The following is a 20,375-nucleotide window of genomic DNA, read 5'->3' as shown; positions in this document are numbered from 1 at the left end:
TAAAGGAAAAAATACATATATATCTGGGCGGAGCCTAACCACACATCTCATTGTGAGATCTGACTGGCTGTCAGCACTTCATCCAAGAAGTGTTGGCAGCCATCTTGGGATCAATATACATTATAGCACCTCATTAGAAAGCATTACAGTTAATAGAAGGTGTTAAGACTTTAGTTACATTATAAATCATTTGTTGATGGTACCATACTCATTTTAGGAATTGTGGTGTGTTCTAAGGTGATTTTACCATGTTAAAAGGCCTTCTGCTGGGATATCATGAATCATGTTTGAGGGAAAACTATTTTCTCATGCTTTTCCCACAGAGGTTGGGAAGGTGATCTATAAGCTAAACTGATAGCATATTTTATGTAAATTCACATTATCTTTCTCAGTCATGTGAGAATGAAGTCTGACATTCTCAGGAAAACATGTACATTCAACAAGGGCAGAGACTGTGAGTTGATTCCTTTGTGTTCTACTGCAGCTTTCCAGAGTGTTCTAAAGATCAACTAGAGCTCTAACAGTCCTACCTATGACTGTCATCTTGGAACGACCTTTATGGCGGTGATTTGCTACCGCCCGCCGGGAGCTTTCAATTCCACTCAGCAGCAGTCGCTTCTCACCACCCTTACTAATATGGCTACCTCTCATAACAACCTGATTGTCTTGGGCGATTTCAACCTTTGGCCCAACGGCAGCTTAGATTCTGCCCTTAACAATCTCCTACTTTCCTGTGAAGGAATGGGACTCTCCCAGCTAGTGAACAAACCCACACACTTAGCGGGGCATCAGCTCGATTTAATCTTCGCCTCCCCCCAGCTAGCACTTCTGAGCGACATTTTGCCAATGTGCTGGACCGACCATGCACTCATCAAATTTTATATAGCAGGCAGCAGGTCTTGCAGACCGGCACCCCGCCACGGCCTTGTACCCCCGTACAGAGACTGGAAGGCTCTGGACAAACTTAGACTGATTGGCCCAGTATTCGAAGTGGAAGACAGTTTTTCCACTACTCAACCAGTAGAGGCTAACTATCAATCCCTCTGCACAAGGATTTCCGATATCTCGGAACGCCTCGTCCCTCAAAAAAAGGGTAAACCACAGAGACGAGTACCGGCCCCATGGTTCGACGACTCTTTAAGAGCTCTCAAACTAGCATGCAGACAAGCAGAGAGAAAATGGAGGCAGGGTTATTCTGAAACCCACAAAACTCTTTGGAAAGAAAATCTCCGGGAGTACAAAACTGCCATCGCCCAAAACAAGGCTAAACATTACTGCTCCATTATCACCAATGCCACCAACAGCTCAAAAAGTATCTTTCAGATACTCAAAAACTTAACCAATCCAGACTGTGTCATCTCTACACAACCTCCCACCCAAGCCCTCTGCGACAATCTTGCAGTGTTTTTCATCAACAAAATAAACACCATTATTCAAAACCTGAAAACACCTCCCTCTTCGGGAACTTCCAACACGCAGGGACCGGTCACCAGCTCTCAAAACTTGTCATCTCCAGGCTCGGTCCTTTTGGCTAGACTACGGGAATTTCCCCCAATCCCGGCCTCCGAGTTTGATAGACTGGCGCTCGGTATCACCTCGGGTTCTCCACTCGATCCCCTGCCTCCAAAAGTTTGGAAAAATTTTGGAAATGAACTTTTTGGCACCATGCGCCTAATATGCAACCAGTCTTTGCACAGTGGCTTTGTTCCAACCCCGTGGAAACAGGCGCTAATCACTCCTCTTTTGAAGAAACCCTCCCTAAGCCCAGATTGTCTTTCAAACTACCGACCCATCTCCCTGCTGCCTTTCCCAGCGAAGGTCGCCGAACGATGGGTCAGTTCGTGCCTGTCCGCCCACCTAGAACAGAACACACTTCTTGACGACCACCAGTTCGGGTTCCGTCCTGCCCACGGCACCGAAACAGCAGTCTTGACAGCCATGGAGGATCTTCGCATGCGTGCAGACAGGGGCCAGCCAGTGGCGCTGATACTGCTGGACCTGTCTGCCGCATTCGATACGGTCAACCATGGCACGCTGCTGCAGAGACTTGGTGAAGTGGGAGTGGAGGGCACTGCATTGCTCTGGTTTCACTCCTACCTTCGGGACAGAAGACAGGCTGTCTCCCTTCCCCCATTCCAATCTACCTTTGCACCAGTACCCCAGGGAGTCCCTCAGGGCTCCTCCATCAGCCCCATCCTTTTTAATGTGTACCTCATCCCGCTAGTCAAGCTAATCCAATCCTTTGGGATCAAAACAATAAATTATGCTGATGATATGCAGCTCATCCTCTCTTGGGAAGGTGAGGATGCCATTCCTTTGTCCACCTTCCATGACTGCCTAAGAGAGACGGCTGGATGGCTACACAGAAACTCCCTCCAGTTTAATTCCTCTAAAACGGAGGTCTTGTTCTGTTCAGGCACCAAGATACCCCGCCAGTTTCCGAATGAATTCTGGCCCCCAGAGATTAGAGACAAACCTCTGCCGGTTGCCTCGGTTCGCAACCTGGGAGCCATGCTTGACAACAAATTAAGTATGGAAACACAGGTGACGAAAATCGTGGGGACCTGCACAGCCCTGCTCCGCTCATTCCGGAAAATCATGCCACTTCTCCCGGCACAAGCCCGGGCGTCGATAGTCAGGTGTACGATACTTAGTCGCCTCGACTATTGTAACGCCCTGCTCCTGGAGTCTCCAGTCACATTGATGGATCGACTACAGCGAATTCAATCTGCCGCCGCCAAGCTGGCTCTTGGCTGGACGAGGAGGGCTTCGGCCACAGCAGCTCTGGCTGAGCTACATTGGCTACCCTTAAAACAACGTGTGGCTTTCAAGTCCCTCTGCATTGTCTTTAAGGCTCTGCACGGACTTGGACCCAAACCTCTGCAAGCCCTGTTTCGGTGGTACACTCCTGCCAGAGATTTACGCTCATCCTCGGCCTGTCTGGTAAAGGTACCCAGATTCAATAAAACCAGAACAGGGGGCAGATCCTTCAGGGTTGCAGCGGCCAAGTTGTGGAACAGCCTGCCCACCGACATACGTCAGATTTCTCAGCTTCTGCCATTCAGGAGACGTATCAAGACCTGGCTCTTCCCCCAATAAATGCCCGTCTGACTGCTTTCCCGGTTAACCGTCAGCAGAGTATTCTCCAGCGCCAGGAAGCCTGCAAGGTATCAGTCGCGCTTTATAAATACTCAAAATAATAATAATAAGGTATGGCACACCTGAAGCCATCTTAATTGAAATAAAGTGGTAACTCTTAAAACATTTCATTTAAAATTGAACAAAATGAGGGGGTTCATAACGCCATTGCAATTATTAGTACTGAAAAAAGAAAAATTAGGGCACATTTTGAGTGACTTCTCAAAACCTCTTCTATTTCATTAAAACATTCTAACATGCAGACTGAAACATGCGCTTTGACTACAGCAGCAGACTTCCCTGGTGAGCAGTAGCTTTACTACAGTGATCTAATAAGCAGCTAGAGTGCTAACATTCTGAATTTATGGCAAATGTGCGACACATCTGAATGCCTTCTTGTTGGAATCAAAGTAAAATAACCTGAAAGTATTTCCTACTGAGGAGACTGTAGCAAATGAGGAAATTAGGAAACGTCATAACAAATAAGTCTCCCAAGATGGCCACCAGAGACAAAAGAGCCCAAATGTAGCCCAAATATCACCCAGATGTACCCCAACTATAGCCCAATAACAGAATGCCCCAGAGTGTTCTAAAGAACAAACTAGAGCGCTAACAGTCTTACTTATGACAAAAGTATGGAATACTTGAAGCCATCTTGATTGGAATAAAGTGGTAACTCTTGAAACATTTAATTTGAAAAGGAACACAATGAGGGGGTTTATTTTCCCACAGAATATGATTAGTGCTGCAGAAAGAAAAATTAGGGCACATTTTGACTTCTCAAATCCTCTTCTATTTCATTAAAAGATTCTGATATGCAGACTGAAACATGCACTTTGAATACCAGCAGCAGACTTCCCTGGTGAGCAGTAGCTTTTCTGCAGTGATCTAATGAGCAACTAGAGTGCTAATATTCGCAATTTAAGGCAAATGTGTGACCCATCTGAATGCCTTCTTGATGGAACCAAAGTAAACAAGCATTGAAAATGCAACAGGTCTCGCCCTCGTTTAACCCCTTCGATGCTCATGACGGAACGGTTCCGTCATGAGCATCGGTTGAGCTGTGCTCATGATGGAACTGTTCCGTCATGACCACGCCCATTCACATTATGGGTCAGCACCGGGGATAAATCTGTGCAGCAGCCAAGGTGTTAAGTTAAAACAATTCTGTTTGTAATTAGTTGGCTTTTTAGCTTTGCTTGTATTAGTGTTTTTCAAACTTTCATGTTCATAACATGCATATGTATGCATATATGTATATGTATGCATTCATTTACATTTGTATTTAAATAGATATGCAGATTATGTATATGTTTATATATGTATGTGTGTATATATATATATATATATATATTCACTGAAAAAAACATAGGTTATAGACCATATATAGTTAGGAATTTGCATTTACAAAACCATGAAAATTCACTGAAAAAACCATTGGTTATAGACCATATATAGTTAGGGATTAGCATTTACAAAACCTTAATTTACTCGCACAAAACCATAGAAATTCGCATATATAGTTAGTTGCAATAACTATATATCGCGCATCCGCAATCCACTGCTGATGATGTCACATATTACATCATTCATGACATGGTCAGTGACATCACTGATGACATCACTGATGACATCTCAAATGACATCACTGATGACATCTCAAATGACATCACTGATGACATCACTGATGACATCTCAAATGACATCACTGATGACATCTCAAATGACATCACTGATGACATCTCATTTGACATTACTCATCACATCACTGATGATATCATTTATGTGATAATACAATGAACCTCTTCAGATTCTAATATAACCTTAGATACAATCAGTGTAAACAGACACTCACAGACTGTCTCTCATCCATGGCGTTACTCACACACCTAGTCAGTCATGCAAAAACACAATCACACCTCCATTTCATCAACTATACAGTTATACACACCTTACTTATTCAAACATATACTAACATATAATTACTCTCTTATACAATCCCTGATACAAGTTTACAATGAACCATACAGCCACTCACACATTCACTGGCTCTTATGCACAGTTATTTATATATGTCAACTCTCACATGTACTGTGTTTTACATATGTACTTACTTTGACATGTAGCACTGAGATATCCATTCACTCACCAATACATTCATACACACAGTCAACCGCCCATACAGCTGATTCCACATGCACTTTTGAACCCATACATCTAGTGAATCAACTGCTCACACATCTATGCACAGAGTTACACACCTCCCAGCCACCCACACACACACACTCACTCTCCCATACAAATACTTGGCCAACCAATCAATAACCTATATAGTTACTCATATAGCTACTGATCAACACATGCAGCAGTTTACAGAACAACAGATATAATGATGCACAAATTAAGACAGTTTAGTCACTAACCCATGCACTCAGTGAGACACATTTAATCACTCACTCATACAGTCAGTCATGCACCTACTAAATCCTTCATCCAGATAATGTTATCAGTGATGTCATCAGTGATGTCATCAGTGATGTCACTGACCATGTCATGAATGATGTAATATGTGACATCATCAGCAGTGGATTGCGGGTGCGCGATATATAGTTATTGCAACTAACTATATATGCGAATTTCTATGGTCTTGTGCGAGTAAATTAAGGTTTTGTAAATGCTAATCCCTAACTATATATGGTCTATAACCAATGGTTTTTTCAGTGAATTTTCATGGTTTTGTAAATGCAAATTCCTAACTATATATGGTCTATAACCTATGGTTTGTTCAGTGAATTTCATTGGTTTTTTAAAAGCTAATATCTATAGCTGTAAAATATATTCTTTATTACGTGACGTATCACGTAGCCACGTGAGACGCCTCATGACACGTCGCATAAACGTGACGTATCGTCTCTGCAGCGCAAACAAAACCCGTAACGTAAGAGCACGCTTACAGATATATATATATTTTTTTTAACCTTAATTAGACAAAATCCACACGTGCACATATCTTGAGGCCTTGCAAAGGCACAACAAACAAACAGTCCCTACAATTTTGGCAAGTTTGGTGGAAATCTATTCCTTTACATTTTATTTTACTGTTTCTCTTGGTTTTCCCCTTGTTATGCTTACCGGAACGCTACCCGGTACGCAAACCGGACGCTCCAAAAACACAAGATGTCGGACTCCCGTTACGCTGCCGGTTAGCGGCCCGGTTGGCGTACCAGGAAGCGCCTCTACCGCGAAAAATCTCAATTTTCTTTTTTTTTCTTTTGCCCCGCGGGGAACTTTAATATCCCCCTCATCAATCCTAGGGGGTCAGGAGGGGTCTACCTTGCCCCCTTTCCTTCATTTCCCCCTTCGTTTTTCACCACCTCTTGTCTCTCGATCCTACCGAGAGACAAGATGGCGGCCGCTCCGGACTGTTTACAATGTTGACAGCCAATCAGCTTCTCCTCAGACTCCCGTTACGCTGCCGGTTAGCTGCCCAGTTAGCTGCCCGGTTCGCGTACCGGGACGTGCCTCTACGGCGAAAAATCGCACATTTTTTTTTTTTTTGCCCCGCGGGCCACTTTAATATCCCCCTCATCAATCCTAGGGGGTCAGAAGAGGTCTACCTTGCCCCCCCTTTCCTTCATTTCCCCCTTCGTTTTGGCCTCCTCTTGTCTCTCGATCCTACCGAGAGACAAGATGGCGGCCGCTCTGGACTGTTTAGAATGTTGACAGACACCGGAGAGCCAATCAGCTTCGCTTCGCAAAGCTCCGTTACGCGAAAAGTACGCGAACTGGTGCGCTATCGGGTACGCTGTCACAGATATATCTGTTTTTTTAAACGTTAATTTCTCAAAATCCACTGGAGCACATATATTGAGACCCAGCAAAGGCACATCGGGCTAACAGTCCCTACAATTTTGCCAAGTTTCGTGCAAATCCATTAAGCCGTTCGAGCTAAAAGTGAGGCCAAACACCCTATGGAAAAATGAATGGGAAAAACGCGTTTTGGGACCCCCCTTTTTTCTCGCCCCCCCCTTGACGGAACCCCCCCAAATTTTCAGGGGCTGCTCAGAAACAAAATGTGCAATTTTCCTGAAAATTTCAGCCGATTCTGTCCACAAACACCAAAGTTATTAGACATAGAATTTTCAAAAGTTCCATAGAGAAAAAATCCTAACTATATATACCTACTGGCTATCGCCAGTAGGTAATATATACATATATATAAATGCATATGCATATATATATATATGTGTGTGTGTGTGTAGCGAGAGGTAGAGAGGTAGAGGGGTAGAGGTAGAGAGGTAGAGTAGTAGAGAGAGAGTTAGAGTGAGTAATAGAGAGTAGAGTGAATAGTAGGGAGAGTAGCAGAGAGTGAGTAGTAGAGAGTAGTAGTGAGTAGTAGTAGACTGAGTAGTAGAGTGTTAGTAGTAGAGAGTGAGTAGTAGAGTGTGAGAAGTAGAGTGAGTAGTAGAGAGTGAGAAGTAGAGAGTAGTAAAGAGTGAGAAGTAGAGAGTGAGTAGTAGAGAGTAGTAGAGAGTGAGTAGCAGAGAGAGTAGCAGAGAAAGTAATAGAGAGAGTAGTAGAGAGTGAGTAATAGAGTGTGAGAAGTAGAGTGTGAGAAGTAGAGAGTAGAAGAGAGTTAGTAGAGAGTAGAAGAGAGTGAGTAGTAGAGAGTTAGCAGTAGAGAGAGTAGTAGAGAGTGAGTAGTAGAGAGTGACTAGTAGAGCGTAGTGGAGTAGTAGAGAGAGAGTAGTAGAGATTGAGTAGTAGAGAGTGAGTAGTAGAGAGTGAGTAGTAGAGAGCAAGTAGTAGAATGTGTGTAGTAGAGAGTGAGTAGTAGTGAGTGAGTAGTAGAGAGTAGTAGAGAGTGAGTAGTAGCTGAGTGAGTAGTAGAGAGTGAGTAGTAGATAGTGAGTTGTAGAGAGTGAGTAGTAGAGAGTGATTAGTAGAGAGTGATTAGTAGAGAGTGATTAGTAGAGAGTGAGTAGTAGAGATTAGTAGAGAGAGAGTAGTAAAGAGACAGTAGTAGAGTAGTAGAGATTGAGTAGTAGAGAGTAGTAGAGAGTGAGTAGTAGAGAGTAGTAGAGAGTGAGTAGTAGAGAGAGTAGTAGAGAGTGAGTAGTAGAGAGAGTAGTAGAGAGAGATTAGTAGAGATTATGTATATGTTTATATATGTATGCATATATATAAATGCATATGCATATATATATATATATATATATGTGTGTGTGTGTGTAGAGAGAGGTAGAGGGGTAGAGGTAGAGAGGTAGAGAGAGAGGTAGAGAGTGAGTAATAGAGAGTAGAGTGAGTAGTAGAGAGTAATAGAGAGAGTGAGTAGTAGAGAGTAGTAGTAGACTGAGTAGTAGAGTGTGAGTAGTAGAGAGTGAGTAGTAGAGTAGTAGAGTGTGAGAAGAAGAGTGAGCAGTAGAGTGTGAGTAGTAGAGAGTGAGTAGTAGAGTAGTAGAGTGTGAAAAGAAGAGTGAGTAGTAGAGAGTGAGAAGTAGAGAGTAGTAAAGAGTGAGAAGTAGAGAGTGAGTAGTAGAGAGTAGTAGAGAGTGAGTAGCAGAGAGTAGTAGAGAGTGAGTAGTAGAGAGTGAGCAGTAGAGTGTGAGTAGTAGAGTGTGAGAAGTAGAGAGTAGAAGAGAGTGAGTAGTAGAGAGTGAGTAGTAGAGTGAGTAGTAGAGCGTAGTGGAGTAGTAGAGAGAGTGTAGTAGAGAGTGAGTAGTAGAGAGTGAGTAATAGAGAGTAGTAGAGAGTGAGTAGTAGCAGAGTGAGTAGTAGAGAGTAGTAGAGAGAGTAGTAGAAAGTGAGTAGTAGAGAGTGAGTAGTAGAGAGTGAGTAGTAGAGAGTAAGTAGTAGAGAGTGATTAGTAGAGAGTGATTAGTAGAGAGTGAGTAGACAGTGAGTAGTAGAGATTAGTAGAGAGAGAGTAGTAAAGAGACAGTAGTAGAGAGTAGTAGAGATTGAGTAGTAGAGAGTAGTAGAGAGTGAGTAGTAAAGAGAGTAGTAGAGAGAGTAGTAGAGAGAGATTAGTAGAGAGTGAGTAGTAGAGTAGTAGAGAGTGAGAAGTAGAGTGAGTAGTAGAGAGTGAGAAGTAGAGAGTAGTAGAGAGTGAGTAGCAGAGAGAGTAGTAGAGAGTGAGTAGAGAGTGAGTAGTAGAGAGAGTAGTAGAGAGAGTAGTAGAGATTGAGTAGTAGAGTGAGTAGTAGAGAGTGAGTAGTAGAGAGTGAGTAGAGAGTGAGTAGTAGAGCGTAGTGGAGTAGTAGAGAGAGTAGTAGAGATTGAGTAGTAGAGTAGAGGGGGACGCTGCTGAACTAACTGACCTTGCCGTGTGGTGAACGGCTGCACCGGTGTGTGTATCGCGAACGCCGTGAGGGGAACGGCCGGACCACAGTTCCCAGGTGCCCCGGCGGCGCACACCTGACGCCAGGGATACCGCGCCCGGAGGCGCTTGAAAAGCAAGGAGCGCCTCCCGCAACCGCGGGACGCGCGCGGGTGGCGCCGGGCTAAGCCCCGGCAAAGGGCGGGCCCTCAGAGGCCAGAGGAGGCTAGGCTGGGCCAGGGACTCTGTACTTTGTACCTTGGACCTGTCATATGCATCAAAACATTGAGGGAGTCAAACCTTGTTTGTCACTAGAAGTTAGTATTTTGAGCTCTGTTTTCTGGTATTTTGTGTTGTTTTGAGGACTATTGCCAAGCCTGGCAATGGCTAAGGTTAAGCCCAATAAAACCGTTATTGGGGCAGGGTCTATGGATAACTATCTTGTACAAAAGGTTAATCAAATTAACAATACCCGCAGAGCGTCTCTGGGGAAAGGTAATGATCCTGTCTTATTAGTAGAGATTTCTCCCCCTCCGGCGAATCTAGCTGTTACAGATAGACAGGAAGGGGGTAATAGGGCCATCACAATTACCGAGGCGCAGATACATGTAGATCATTCGGAAGACCATCTAGAAACAGTACCTGACACGTCAGAGGAAGAGCCATGACCCCCACTACCCACCGTTAGGCAAGTAAGATTGTGCAGGAAGGTACAATCCAAACATGGGGGGAGGATCTGCAAATCTAGAACAGGAAAGTGTAATTCCGCCCCAGGTAGTGTGGCAGCCCTAAAGGATGCAGAGGATGGTAGTGGTATGGGTGGCACCAGTATCAATATAGATATGGAGACATTTGCTCTTCTAATTCATTCTCTAGAAGAAAAGATAGAGGCAAAAATTACTGAGTTGATGCAACCACTGTTATCTAAACTAGACATAATGAGCCTGGAAGTGGAAAGATTAGGTGGGCTGTTATCATCACATTTGGCCTTTTCTAATGTAGATAGTAATAAACCAATCGTCGAAGGCTCGGAAGTAGGCAGAAGCAATATAACAAATACTAGGCAGTCTATATCTGCCACTGAGCCTGTCCCATCTGTTCCAATCCCACCAATCACGCAGAACTTAGGGACTATGAGAGTTCCTGAGGGCTTGCAAGTTCATAGTCAAGTAAAGAAAACTCGTTATGTCAATCTGCCACCAGATTGTGCACCTTATGTGGCCGTACTTACTAATGTTCCTCCTATTGAGTGTCACGCATATCGGGCCCAAGAGGAATCTCATGAATCTTTAAAGAATAGAACGGTCTCTTGGCTCAATAAAAATGTTGGGTTTCCGGCCAAATTTGCTGATCAGATAATAACAACAAGGGTGAATTGGATTGGCCCATCTAGTAAGTCATCGAATGGAGATTGTATCATTGTGAACTTCAGGCACCCCCAACATGTTGCCACAGTTTTATTAAGAGCTGCATCAATGGTCCACACTCGTAATAGTATCTGTGTACGGCCTCTGGGGTATTTCTATTCTCATCTGATCAAGAATCCGCCGATCCCTGGGCCCCTTAGATCATGTATATCTTTACAGCCATTGACCCCTAATGGAGCCTATCTGTAAAGAGCTGGAATGGACCCAAAATTGCAACATATAATAGATTTGAAGCTCTGTCGGGATTCGAGTCATGCGACTGACATGAGGCATCTGTTGGACAGGTAAATCAAAGAACAGAGGACTTGGGACGTTTGAAGAGTACCTTAGCAGCAACAAACTCAAATAACGTAATCTCCTGGAATATTGCAGGTTTAGGCACAAAAATGATGGACTGCAACTGGATCGGGTACATTAAGAAGTACCAAATTATCTGTCTGCAGGAAACCTGGTCAATTGACTGCAATCACTTTCTGGAAGGGTATAAGGCTTATTATGTCCCTGCAGTAGCAACTATTAGGGGTAGACCCAAAGGGGGAATGGTTGTGTTTATCTCTATAGTACTCTGCTGTAATGTGCGGAGGATCACAACAAACCACACTGGTATTGTTGGGTTAGTTTTAACAGGGGGTAACTGTAGGGCCGGCTTGGTCAATTTCTATAATGCTATTAATTTAACTACTACTTCCAGTCAGATAGTAATACTGAACACCTTTATAAGTAACTCTATGAAGGACTGCGTTCACAACCTCATGGTGATGGGGGATTTTAATGTGCATCCCTGTGGAGATCCCCCTTTTAAAACTATTACAGAGCTTAACTGTTCACGCTGTAAGGACTTTCACTTTGAGCATACAACTGAGGGGGAACACTTAAATGACATGCTCAATGAGCTGGACCTGACAACTACGATGGCTCTGATGGCCCCTATCAAGTGTTTTGATACCCCGACCTTTAAGGGGAATGGGAAGGGAACTTTTATAGATTTTGTACTGTTATCATCATCAATGCAGTCTTTTGTGGGTTCCTTTTCCATTGAAGATAATGAATTCAGTGACCACAATCCACTTACTGCTTTCATGAGGGGTCTGTTGATAGCTAAAGAAAGAGAAGACCCCTCTATTGGTAGGGTGATTACCACAGACGGCAGACGCCGCCTGAGATGGTCCACGGTTAACCCTGATCTGCTGTTTAATGAGATTAAAGTCTCATGTGCAGATGAAATAATGGTCTGTACGCAAGAGGATGCACTTCCAAATACTGTTTTAAATGCTTTCCAATGTCTAGCGGATAAGGCTTCCCAACTATTATCAGCACCTGTTAAGAAGTCGGATTTTAAAGGTCCTAGGTGGTTTAATCACGAGTGCTCAAAAGCTGCCAGAAATCTAAGAGCAGCACTAGGGACAAAACCCAAGATCAAAGCTGACGTCCAGCTGTGTAGAAAGACGTATAAAAATATTATTGCTAGTCACAAGGAATCCCTTAGGGAAGCTGCGTGGTCAGAGATTTTAGATCCTGCCACCCTTCAGAGTAGCTCCAGATTTTGGGCCTTGATGAGGAAACCATTCCTGGCTCAGGAGCCGGGGGATGGTCTAGAAAGCCATATATCCAAGGAGGATTGGGAAGCGCATTTTAAGAAGTTATACTGTTGTACTTTGGAGGTGACTACAATATCTGCCTGTAATGACATTGGTGAACACATTGTCTTTAATAGAGGTAAAATTCTTGAGGGGATCTTGGGGCTAACAGCTGGGAAGGCCTCTGGGCCTGACGGGATCCCCCCTGACCTATTCAAGTCTGAACCGAATTTTTGGGCGCCCATCCTAGAGTCTGTCTTTAATGCTGCTGTCAAAGAAGGATGTCCACAATCGTGGGGTATTTCGACAATTGTCCCGGTTTTTAAAAAGGGGGACAAGGGCAGCCCACACTGTTATCGACCCATCGCCCTGATAGACTCTATGGTTAAGATTGCAGGAAGAATTGTACTGCAACGACTTACGGATTGGGCTAAGGAAAATAATATTATGTCCCTCTCGCAATATGGGTTCTGCAAAGGTCGTTCCACAATAACCCAATGCCTCAATCTCTTTTTGATATTAAGTAAATACACTGTAATACATAAAGGTACCATCCATCTCGCCTTCATGGACCTGTCCTCCGCTTTCGACTCTGTAAACAGGGGAAAGCTGTGGCAGTCCATGAGGGCGAAGGGGGTAGATAGCGGCCTGGTTGACTTTCTGGTTGACTTACATTGTAATACCAGAGCCAACGTGAGATACTCCAAAGACTTGAGAGTAACAGATAATTTTAGTATTGGAAAGGGTGTCCGGCAGGGCTGTATTTTGGCCCCCTTTCTTTTTAACTTTTATATTAACGAGTTAGATGGTGTGCTACAGGATGTCTGTGCTGACTGTCCAAGAGTAGGCAGGCGTGGAATTTCAATACTTCTTTATGCAGATGATGCAGTTTTAATTTCAAGAACAGAGAAGGGGCTTCAATCCCTGTTAAATGCTTTTAACTTGTTTATGACTGACAGAGACCTTCTGGTTAATAACACAAAATCTTTTGTTCTACAAGTTGGTCACCAACCAAAAAGGTCCTTCTCATTTAAGATTGGTGAAGATGCAATTCCCTTATCTAAAACTTTCTCCCATTTAGGAGTTCTTTTCGATACAAAGCTAAATTGGGAACCTCATCTTGTAAAAAAGAAAGGTGAAATGGTGAGAGTTAATGCATCTATTTTCAACTTTGCTGCCAAATTGGGGAAAAAACCCACCTGTGCTATGCTGAAACTGTATAATACTAAATCTGTGGCAACTGCATCCTATGGCAGTGAAATTTGGGGGTACGTTGGTGGGGAGCAATTACAGGTTGTGGAAAATTCATTCCTGAAGCACTTATTGTGTCCCCCCACTGGTACGTCTAACTTTGTTGTACATGAGGAGTTGGGGACGCAATATCTATGTGATCTGTTCTCTCTACGTCCCCTGACCTGTTGGCTTAAATTATGGCTAAATGAAGACATACCCCTAACATCTAATTGTGAAGGACTTTTGGGGTTTGGATAAGGCAATGTGCTCCCCTTGGCTAAAATATCTGAAATCAGACTTTGTAAAACTTGGACGACCTGAAGTTTATGACAATCCATGCCAAATTTTAAAGGGAGATCTGGAGCTCGTTAAACAGGCCTTCCTGACGGATAGGAAGACCCTGAGAGAAGAAGCTGAACTTCAGAAACATAGTGTGAGGAACTTTGTTATTCTAAAGACCACTGAGACCCTTGAACCATATCTGGCAGGTTCACTGACCACACATGAAAAATATTTATTGACCAGATTCAGGCTTAATCTGTTCCATCACCTGCTAATTAGACCTAAGACTGATATTTTTAATAAAACAGCAGCGCCTTGCGGCTGCGACGGAAAGTCTCCGCAGGATATGCTGCATTTTATATTTTTATGTAAATTTTATGAATTTCCACGCAAGCGATACTTAGTAACTCTTTTTAAAAAACTTGGTTTTAAACAAATCAGGCCGGCACTTCTGTTTCCTGCAGCTTTTGCACAGTGATTGTATCCTTCAAATTAAGGAATTTTTAAAATTATCTGTCAGATTGAGAAACTGTCTGGATCAGTAATGTTTAATTTGTGAAATTTTGTACTCCCATGTGCCTATCTCATCAAAGTATTTCTTCCTTGCATTTGCACTTTTGTGAAAGGAATGTTTCTTTTGTGACAATGTACTGTATATTGTATATATGCACTTTTATGGTTTGTAAAAGAACCGAAATAAAGTATTTAATTGATTGATTGAGTAGTAGAGTAGTAGAGAGTGAGTAGTAGAGAGGGAGTAGTAGAGAGAGTAGTAGAGAGAGAGTAGTAGATAGTGAGTAGTAGAGAGTAGTTGAGTAGTAGAGAGTGAGTAGTAGAGAGCAAGTAGTAAAGTGTCTGTAGTAAGGAGTAGTAGAGAGTGAGTAGTAAGAGAGTGAGTTGTAGCAGAGTGAGTAGTAGCAGAGAGTGAGGAGTAGAGAGTGAGGAGTAGAGAGTGAGGAGTAGAGAGTGAGAAGTAGAGTAGAAAAGAGTGAGTAGTAGAGCGTTGTAGAGAGTGAGTAGCAGAGAGTAGTAGAGAGAGAGTAGTAGAGAGTAGTAGAGATTGAGTAGTAGAGGGTAGTAGAGAGTAGTAGAGTGATTAGTAGAGAGTAGTAGAGAGTGAGTAGAGAGTGAGTAGTAGAGAGTAGTAGAGAGGGAGTAGTAGAGATTGAATAGTAGAGAGTAGTAGAGAGTGAGTAGTAGAGAGAGTAGAGAGTAGTAGAGAGTGAGTAGTAGAGAGAGTAGTAGAGAGTGAGTAGTAAAGGGAGTAGTAGAGAGTGATTAGTAGAGAGTAGTAGAGTGAGCAGAGAGAGAGTAGTAGAGTAGTAGAAAGTGAGTAGTAGAGTGAGTAGTAGAGTGAGTAGTAGAGTGAGTAGTAGAGAGTGAGTAGGAGTAGTAGAGAGATAGTTGTAGAGAGTGATTAGTAGAGAGTAGTAGAGAGTGAGTAGAGTGAGTAGTAGAGATTGAGTAGTAGAGAGTAGTAGAGAGTGAGTAGTAGAGAGTAGTAGAGAGTAGTAGAGTGAGTAGTAGAGAGTAGTAGAGAGTAGTAGAGAGTGAGTAGCAGAGAGAGTAGTAGAGAGAGAGCAGTAGAGAGAGAGTAGTAGAGTAGTGGAGAGTGAGTAGCATAGAGTAGTGAAGTAGTAGAGAGTGAGTAGTAGAGAGCAAGTAGTAGAGTGTGTGTAGTTCAGAGTGAGTAGTAGAGTAGTAGAGAGTGAGTTGTAGAGAGAGTAGTAGAGAGTGAGAAGTAGAGAGTGTAGTAGAGCGTGAGTAGTAGAGTGAGTAGAATATAGTATAGTATAGTATATATATATATATATATATATATATATATTCACTGAAAAAACCATAGGTTAGAGACCATATATAGTTAGCTGGACATTTTATTGACATAAAACCAATGAAATTCCATATATAGTTAGTTGCACTAACTATATATCGCGCACCCGCAATCCACTGCTGATGATGTCACATATTACATCATTCATGACATGGTCAGTGACATCACTGATGACATCACTGATGACATCTCAAATGACATCATTGATGACATCACTGATGACATCTCAAATGACATCACTGATGACATCATCTAGTGTCTGTGTGTTTTTGTAAAGTTTAAATATGTTTTACATATTGAAGAATGAGTGGATGTATGGAAGACTGAGTGTGTGTGTGGCTGGCTGGGAGGTGTGTGACTCTTTGCATATCAATGTGTACTTGTATCAGTGATTGTATAAGAGAGTAAGTATGTGTTAGTATATGTGTGAAAAGTATGGTGTTCTGTGTTTAACTGTATAGATGAGGAAATCGAAGTGTGATTGATTCTTCACAGGACTGACTAGGTGTATGAGTGCATATGATAGTCTTGTAATAATGAGTGACTGTATGTATGAGTGATTGTATGGGTGAATGAGTGAATGTGTGTGTAGACGTAGGAATCAGTGAGTGCGTATGTAGTAACTTGGTATTGGTGTGTCATGATGTCATCAGTGATGTCATTTGAGATGTCATCAGTGATGTCATTTGAGATGTCATCAGTGATGTCATCAGTGATGTCACTGAAGTATGGTGTTCTGTGTTTACCTGTATAGATGAGGAAATGGAAGTGTGATTGATTCTTTACAGGACTGACTAGATGTGTGAGTAACTCCATGGATGAGTGGCAGTGTGTGAGTGTCTGCATAGGTGTATGAGTGCATATGATAGTGTTGTAATAATGAGTGACTGTATGTATGAGTGATTGTATGGGTGAATGAGTGAATGTGTGTGTAGACGTAGGAATCAGTGAGTGCGTATGTAGTAACTGGTATTGGTGTGTCATGATGTCATCAGTGATGTTATTTGAGATGTAATCAGTGATGTCATCAGTGATGTCATTTGAGATGTCATCAGTGATGTCATCAGTGATGTCACTGACCATGTCATGAATGATGTAATATGTGACATCATCAGCAGTGGATTGCGGGTGCGCGATATATAGTTAGTGCAACTAACTATATATGGAATTTCATTGGTTTTATGTCAATAAAATGTCCAGCTAACTATATATGGTCTCTAACCTATGGTTTTTTCAGTGAATTTTCAAGGTTTTGTAAATGCAAATTCCTAACTATATATGGTCTATAACCTATGGTTTTTTCTGTGAATTTCATTGGTTTTTTAAAAGCTAATATCTATAGCTGTAAAATATATTCTTTATTACGTGACGTATCACGTAGCCACGTGAGACGCCTCATGGCGCGTCGCATAACCATGACGTATCGGCTCTGCAGCGCTTTTAACCTTAATTAGACAAAATCCACACGTGCACATATCTTGAGGCCTTGCAAAGGCACATCAAACAAACAGTCCCTACAATTTTGTCAAGTTTGCTGGAAATCTATTCCCTTAATTTTTTTTTTACTGTTTCTCTTGGTTTTCTCCTTGTTACGCTTACCGGGACGCTACCCGGTACGCGAACCGGACGCTTCAAAAACACAAGATGGCGGACTCCCGTTACGCTGCCAGTTAGCTGCCCAGTTCGCGTACCGGGAAGCGCCTCTACCGCGAAAAATCGCGGGGGACTTTAATATCCCCCTCATCAATCCTAGGGGGTCAGGAGGGGTTTACCTTGCCCCCTTTCCTTCATTTCCCCCTTCTTTTTTCACCACATCTTGTCTCTCGAACCTACCGAGAGACAAGATGGCGGCCGCTCCGGACTGTTTACAATGTTGACAGCTACGCTGCCGGTTAGCTGCCCGGTTAGCTGCCCGGTGAGCTGCCCGGTTCGCGTATCGGGACGCGCCTCTACGGCGTAAAATCGCAAAAAAAGTATTTTTTTTTTTTTTGCCCCGCGGGGCACTTTAATATCCCCCTCATCAATCCTAGGGGGTCAAGAGTGGTCTACCTTGCCCCCTTTCCTTCATTTCCCCCTTCGTTTTTCACCACATCTTGTCTCTCGATCGTACCGAGAGACAAGATGGCGGCCGCTCCGGACTGTTTAGAATGTTGACAGACACTGGAGAGCCAATCAACTTCGCTTCGCGAAGTTCCGTTACGCGTCAGGTACGCAAACCGGGGCGCTAACCAGAGCGCTGTCACAGATATATATTTTTTTTTAAACGTTAATTTCTCAAAATCCACTGGAGCACATATATTGAGACATAGCAAAGGCACGTCGGGCAAACCATATCTACAATTTTGCCAAGTTTCATGTAAATCTATTCAGCCGTTCGAGCTAAAAGTGAGTCCAACCGCCCTATGGAAAAATGAATGGGAAAAACGTGTTTTGGGACCCCCCTTGTTTCTCGGCCCCCCCTTGACGAAACCCCCCCAAATTTCCAGGGGCTGCTCAGAAACAAAATGTGCCATTTTCCTGAAAATTTCAGCCAATTCCGTCCACAAACGCCAAAGTTATTAGACATAGAATTTTCAGAAATCCCATAGAGAAAAAATCCTAACTATATATACCCACTGGCTATCACCAGTAGGTAATATACATATATAAACATATATAATCTGCATATCTATATAAATATAAATGCATGCATACATATACATATATGCATACATATGCATGTTATTTACATGAAAGTTTTAAAAACACTAATAAAAGCAAAGCTAAAAAGCCACCTCATTACAAACAGAATGGCTTTAACTTAAACGAGGGCGAGATCTATTGCATTTTCAATGCTTGTTTACTTTGGTTCTATCAAGAAGGCATTCAGATGTTTCACACATTTGCCATACATTCTGAATGTTAGCACTCTAGTTGCTCATTAGATCACTGTAGTAAAGCTAGTGCTCACCAGGGAAGTCTGCTGCTAATCATGGTTTGCAGCCATTTTCCCGCATTTTTTATCCCGCAGACTTTCAGTCTGCATACCATTATCCCGCAAGGTCATTGACCTCGCATACCATTATCCCGCATTTTTTCAAAACGCATGTGCATTTATCGCGCATGCCTTTACAAAGAATTACGTTTTAAAGGCATGTATGGTAAATGCATTTGCGTTGTGAAAACCACGATGACGAGAGAGGTAAGTGGGTTTGTGTTATTTGTTTCGTGGGTTAGTGATTGTGTAGTGTAGTGTAGTGTTGTGTAGTGTAGTGTTGTGTTAGTGTAGTGTAGAGTTGTGGTGGTTGTTTAGTGTAGGGTCATGCTGGGGTAGTGTTTTAGGGTTTAGGGTTGTGTTGTAGTGTTTGCGTAGTGTAGGGTCATGCTGGGGGTAGTGTTTTAGGGTTTAGGGTAGTGTTGTAGTGTTTGCGTAGTGTAGGGTCATGCTGGGGGTAGTGTTTTAGGGTTTAGGGTTGTGTTGTAGTGTTTGCGTAGTGTAGGGTCATGCTGGGGCTAGTGTTTTAGGGTTTAGGGTAGTGTTGTAGTGTTTGCGTAGTGTAGGGTCATGCTGGGCATAGTGTTTTAGGGTTTAGGATAGTGTTGTAGTGTTTGCGTAGTGTAGGGTCATGCTGGGGGTAGTGTTTTAGGGTTTTGGGTAGTGTTGTAGTGTTTGCGTAGTGTAGGGTCATGCTGGGGTGTAGTATTTTAGGGTTTAGGGTAGTGTTGTAGTGTTTGTGTAGTGTAGGGTCATGCTGGGGGTAGTGTTTTAGGGTTTTGGGTAGTGTTGTAGTGTTTGCGTAGTGTAGGGTCATGCTGGGGTAGTGTTTTAGGGTTTTGGGTAGTGTTGTAGTGTTTGTGTAGTGTAGGGTCATGCTGGGGTGTAGTGTTTTAGGGTTTTGGGTAGTGTTGTAGTGTTGGCGTAGTGAAGGGTCATGCTGGGGGTAGTGTTTTAGGGTTTTGGGTAGTGTTGTAGTGTTTGCGTAGTGTAGGGTCATGCTGGGGGTAGTGTTTTAGGGTTTTGGGTAGTGTTGTAGTGTTTGCGTAGTGTAGGGTCATGCTGGGGGTAGTGTTTTAGGGTTTTGGGTAGTGTTGTAGTGTTTGCGTAGTGTAGGGTCATGCTGGGGGTAGTGTTTTAGGGTTTAGGGTAGTGTTGTAGTGTTTGCGTAGTGTAGGGTCATGCTGGGGGTAGTGTTTTAGGGTTTAGGGTAGTGTTGTAGTGTTTGCGTAGTGTAGGGTCATGCTGGGGGTAGTGTTTTAGGGTTTAGGGTAGTGTTGTAGTGTTTGCGTAGTGTAGGGTCATGCTGGGGGTAGTGTTTTAGGGTTTAGGGTAGTGTTGCAGTGTTTGCGTAGTGTAGGGTCATGCTGGGGTGTAGTGTTTTAGGGTTTTGGGTAGTGTTGTAGTGTTTGCGTAGTGTAGGGTCATGCTGGGGGTGGTGTTTTAGGGTTTAGGGTAGTGTTGTAGTGTTTGCGTAGTGTAGGGTCATGCTGGGGTGTTGTGTTTTAGGGTTTTGGGTAGTGTTGTAGTGTTTGCGTAGTGTAGGGTCATGCTGGGGGTAGTGTTTTAGGGTTTAGGGTAGTGTTGTAGT

The 20,375-nt window shown here is 43.0% G+C and overlaps 2 protein-coding genes across 2 annotated transcripts in view; one reads left to right on the top strand and one right to left on the bottom strand.

Annotated features, from left to right (window-relative positions):
- The window catches only part of SCYL1 (SCY1 like pseudokinase 1), a 1,168,528-nt gene that overhangs the window by 67,654 nt on the left and 1,080,499 nt on the right, over positions 1–20,375 (bottom strand). The window lies entirely within an intron of this gene.
- Positions 11,271–20,375, top strand: part of LOC147692337 (uncharacterized) — a 76,701-nt gene continuing 67,596 nt past the window's right edge. Inside the window, exons 1-2 of the mRNA XM_086937479.1 lie at positions 11,271–12,759; positions 13,543–13,800. Coding sequence (XP_086793605.1) covers positions 11,271–12,759; positions 13,543–13,800 — 1,747 coding nt within the window. The remainder of the gene's footprint in view (positions 12,760–13,542; positions 13,801–20,375) is intronic.

Source organism: Lissotriton vulgaris, chromosome 9, assembly GCF_964263255.1.
Source record: "Lissotriton vulgaris chromosome 9, aLisVul1.2, whole genome shotgun sequence".
Taxonomy (NCBI): Eukaryota; Metazoa; Chordata; class Amphibia; order Caudata; family Salamandridae; genus Lissotriton; species Lissotriton vulgaris.
This window is presented reverse-complemented; position numbering and strand designations above follow the sequence as displayed.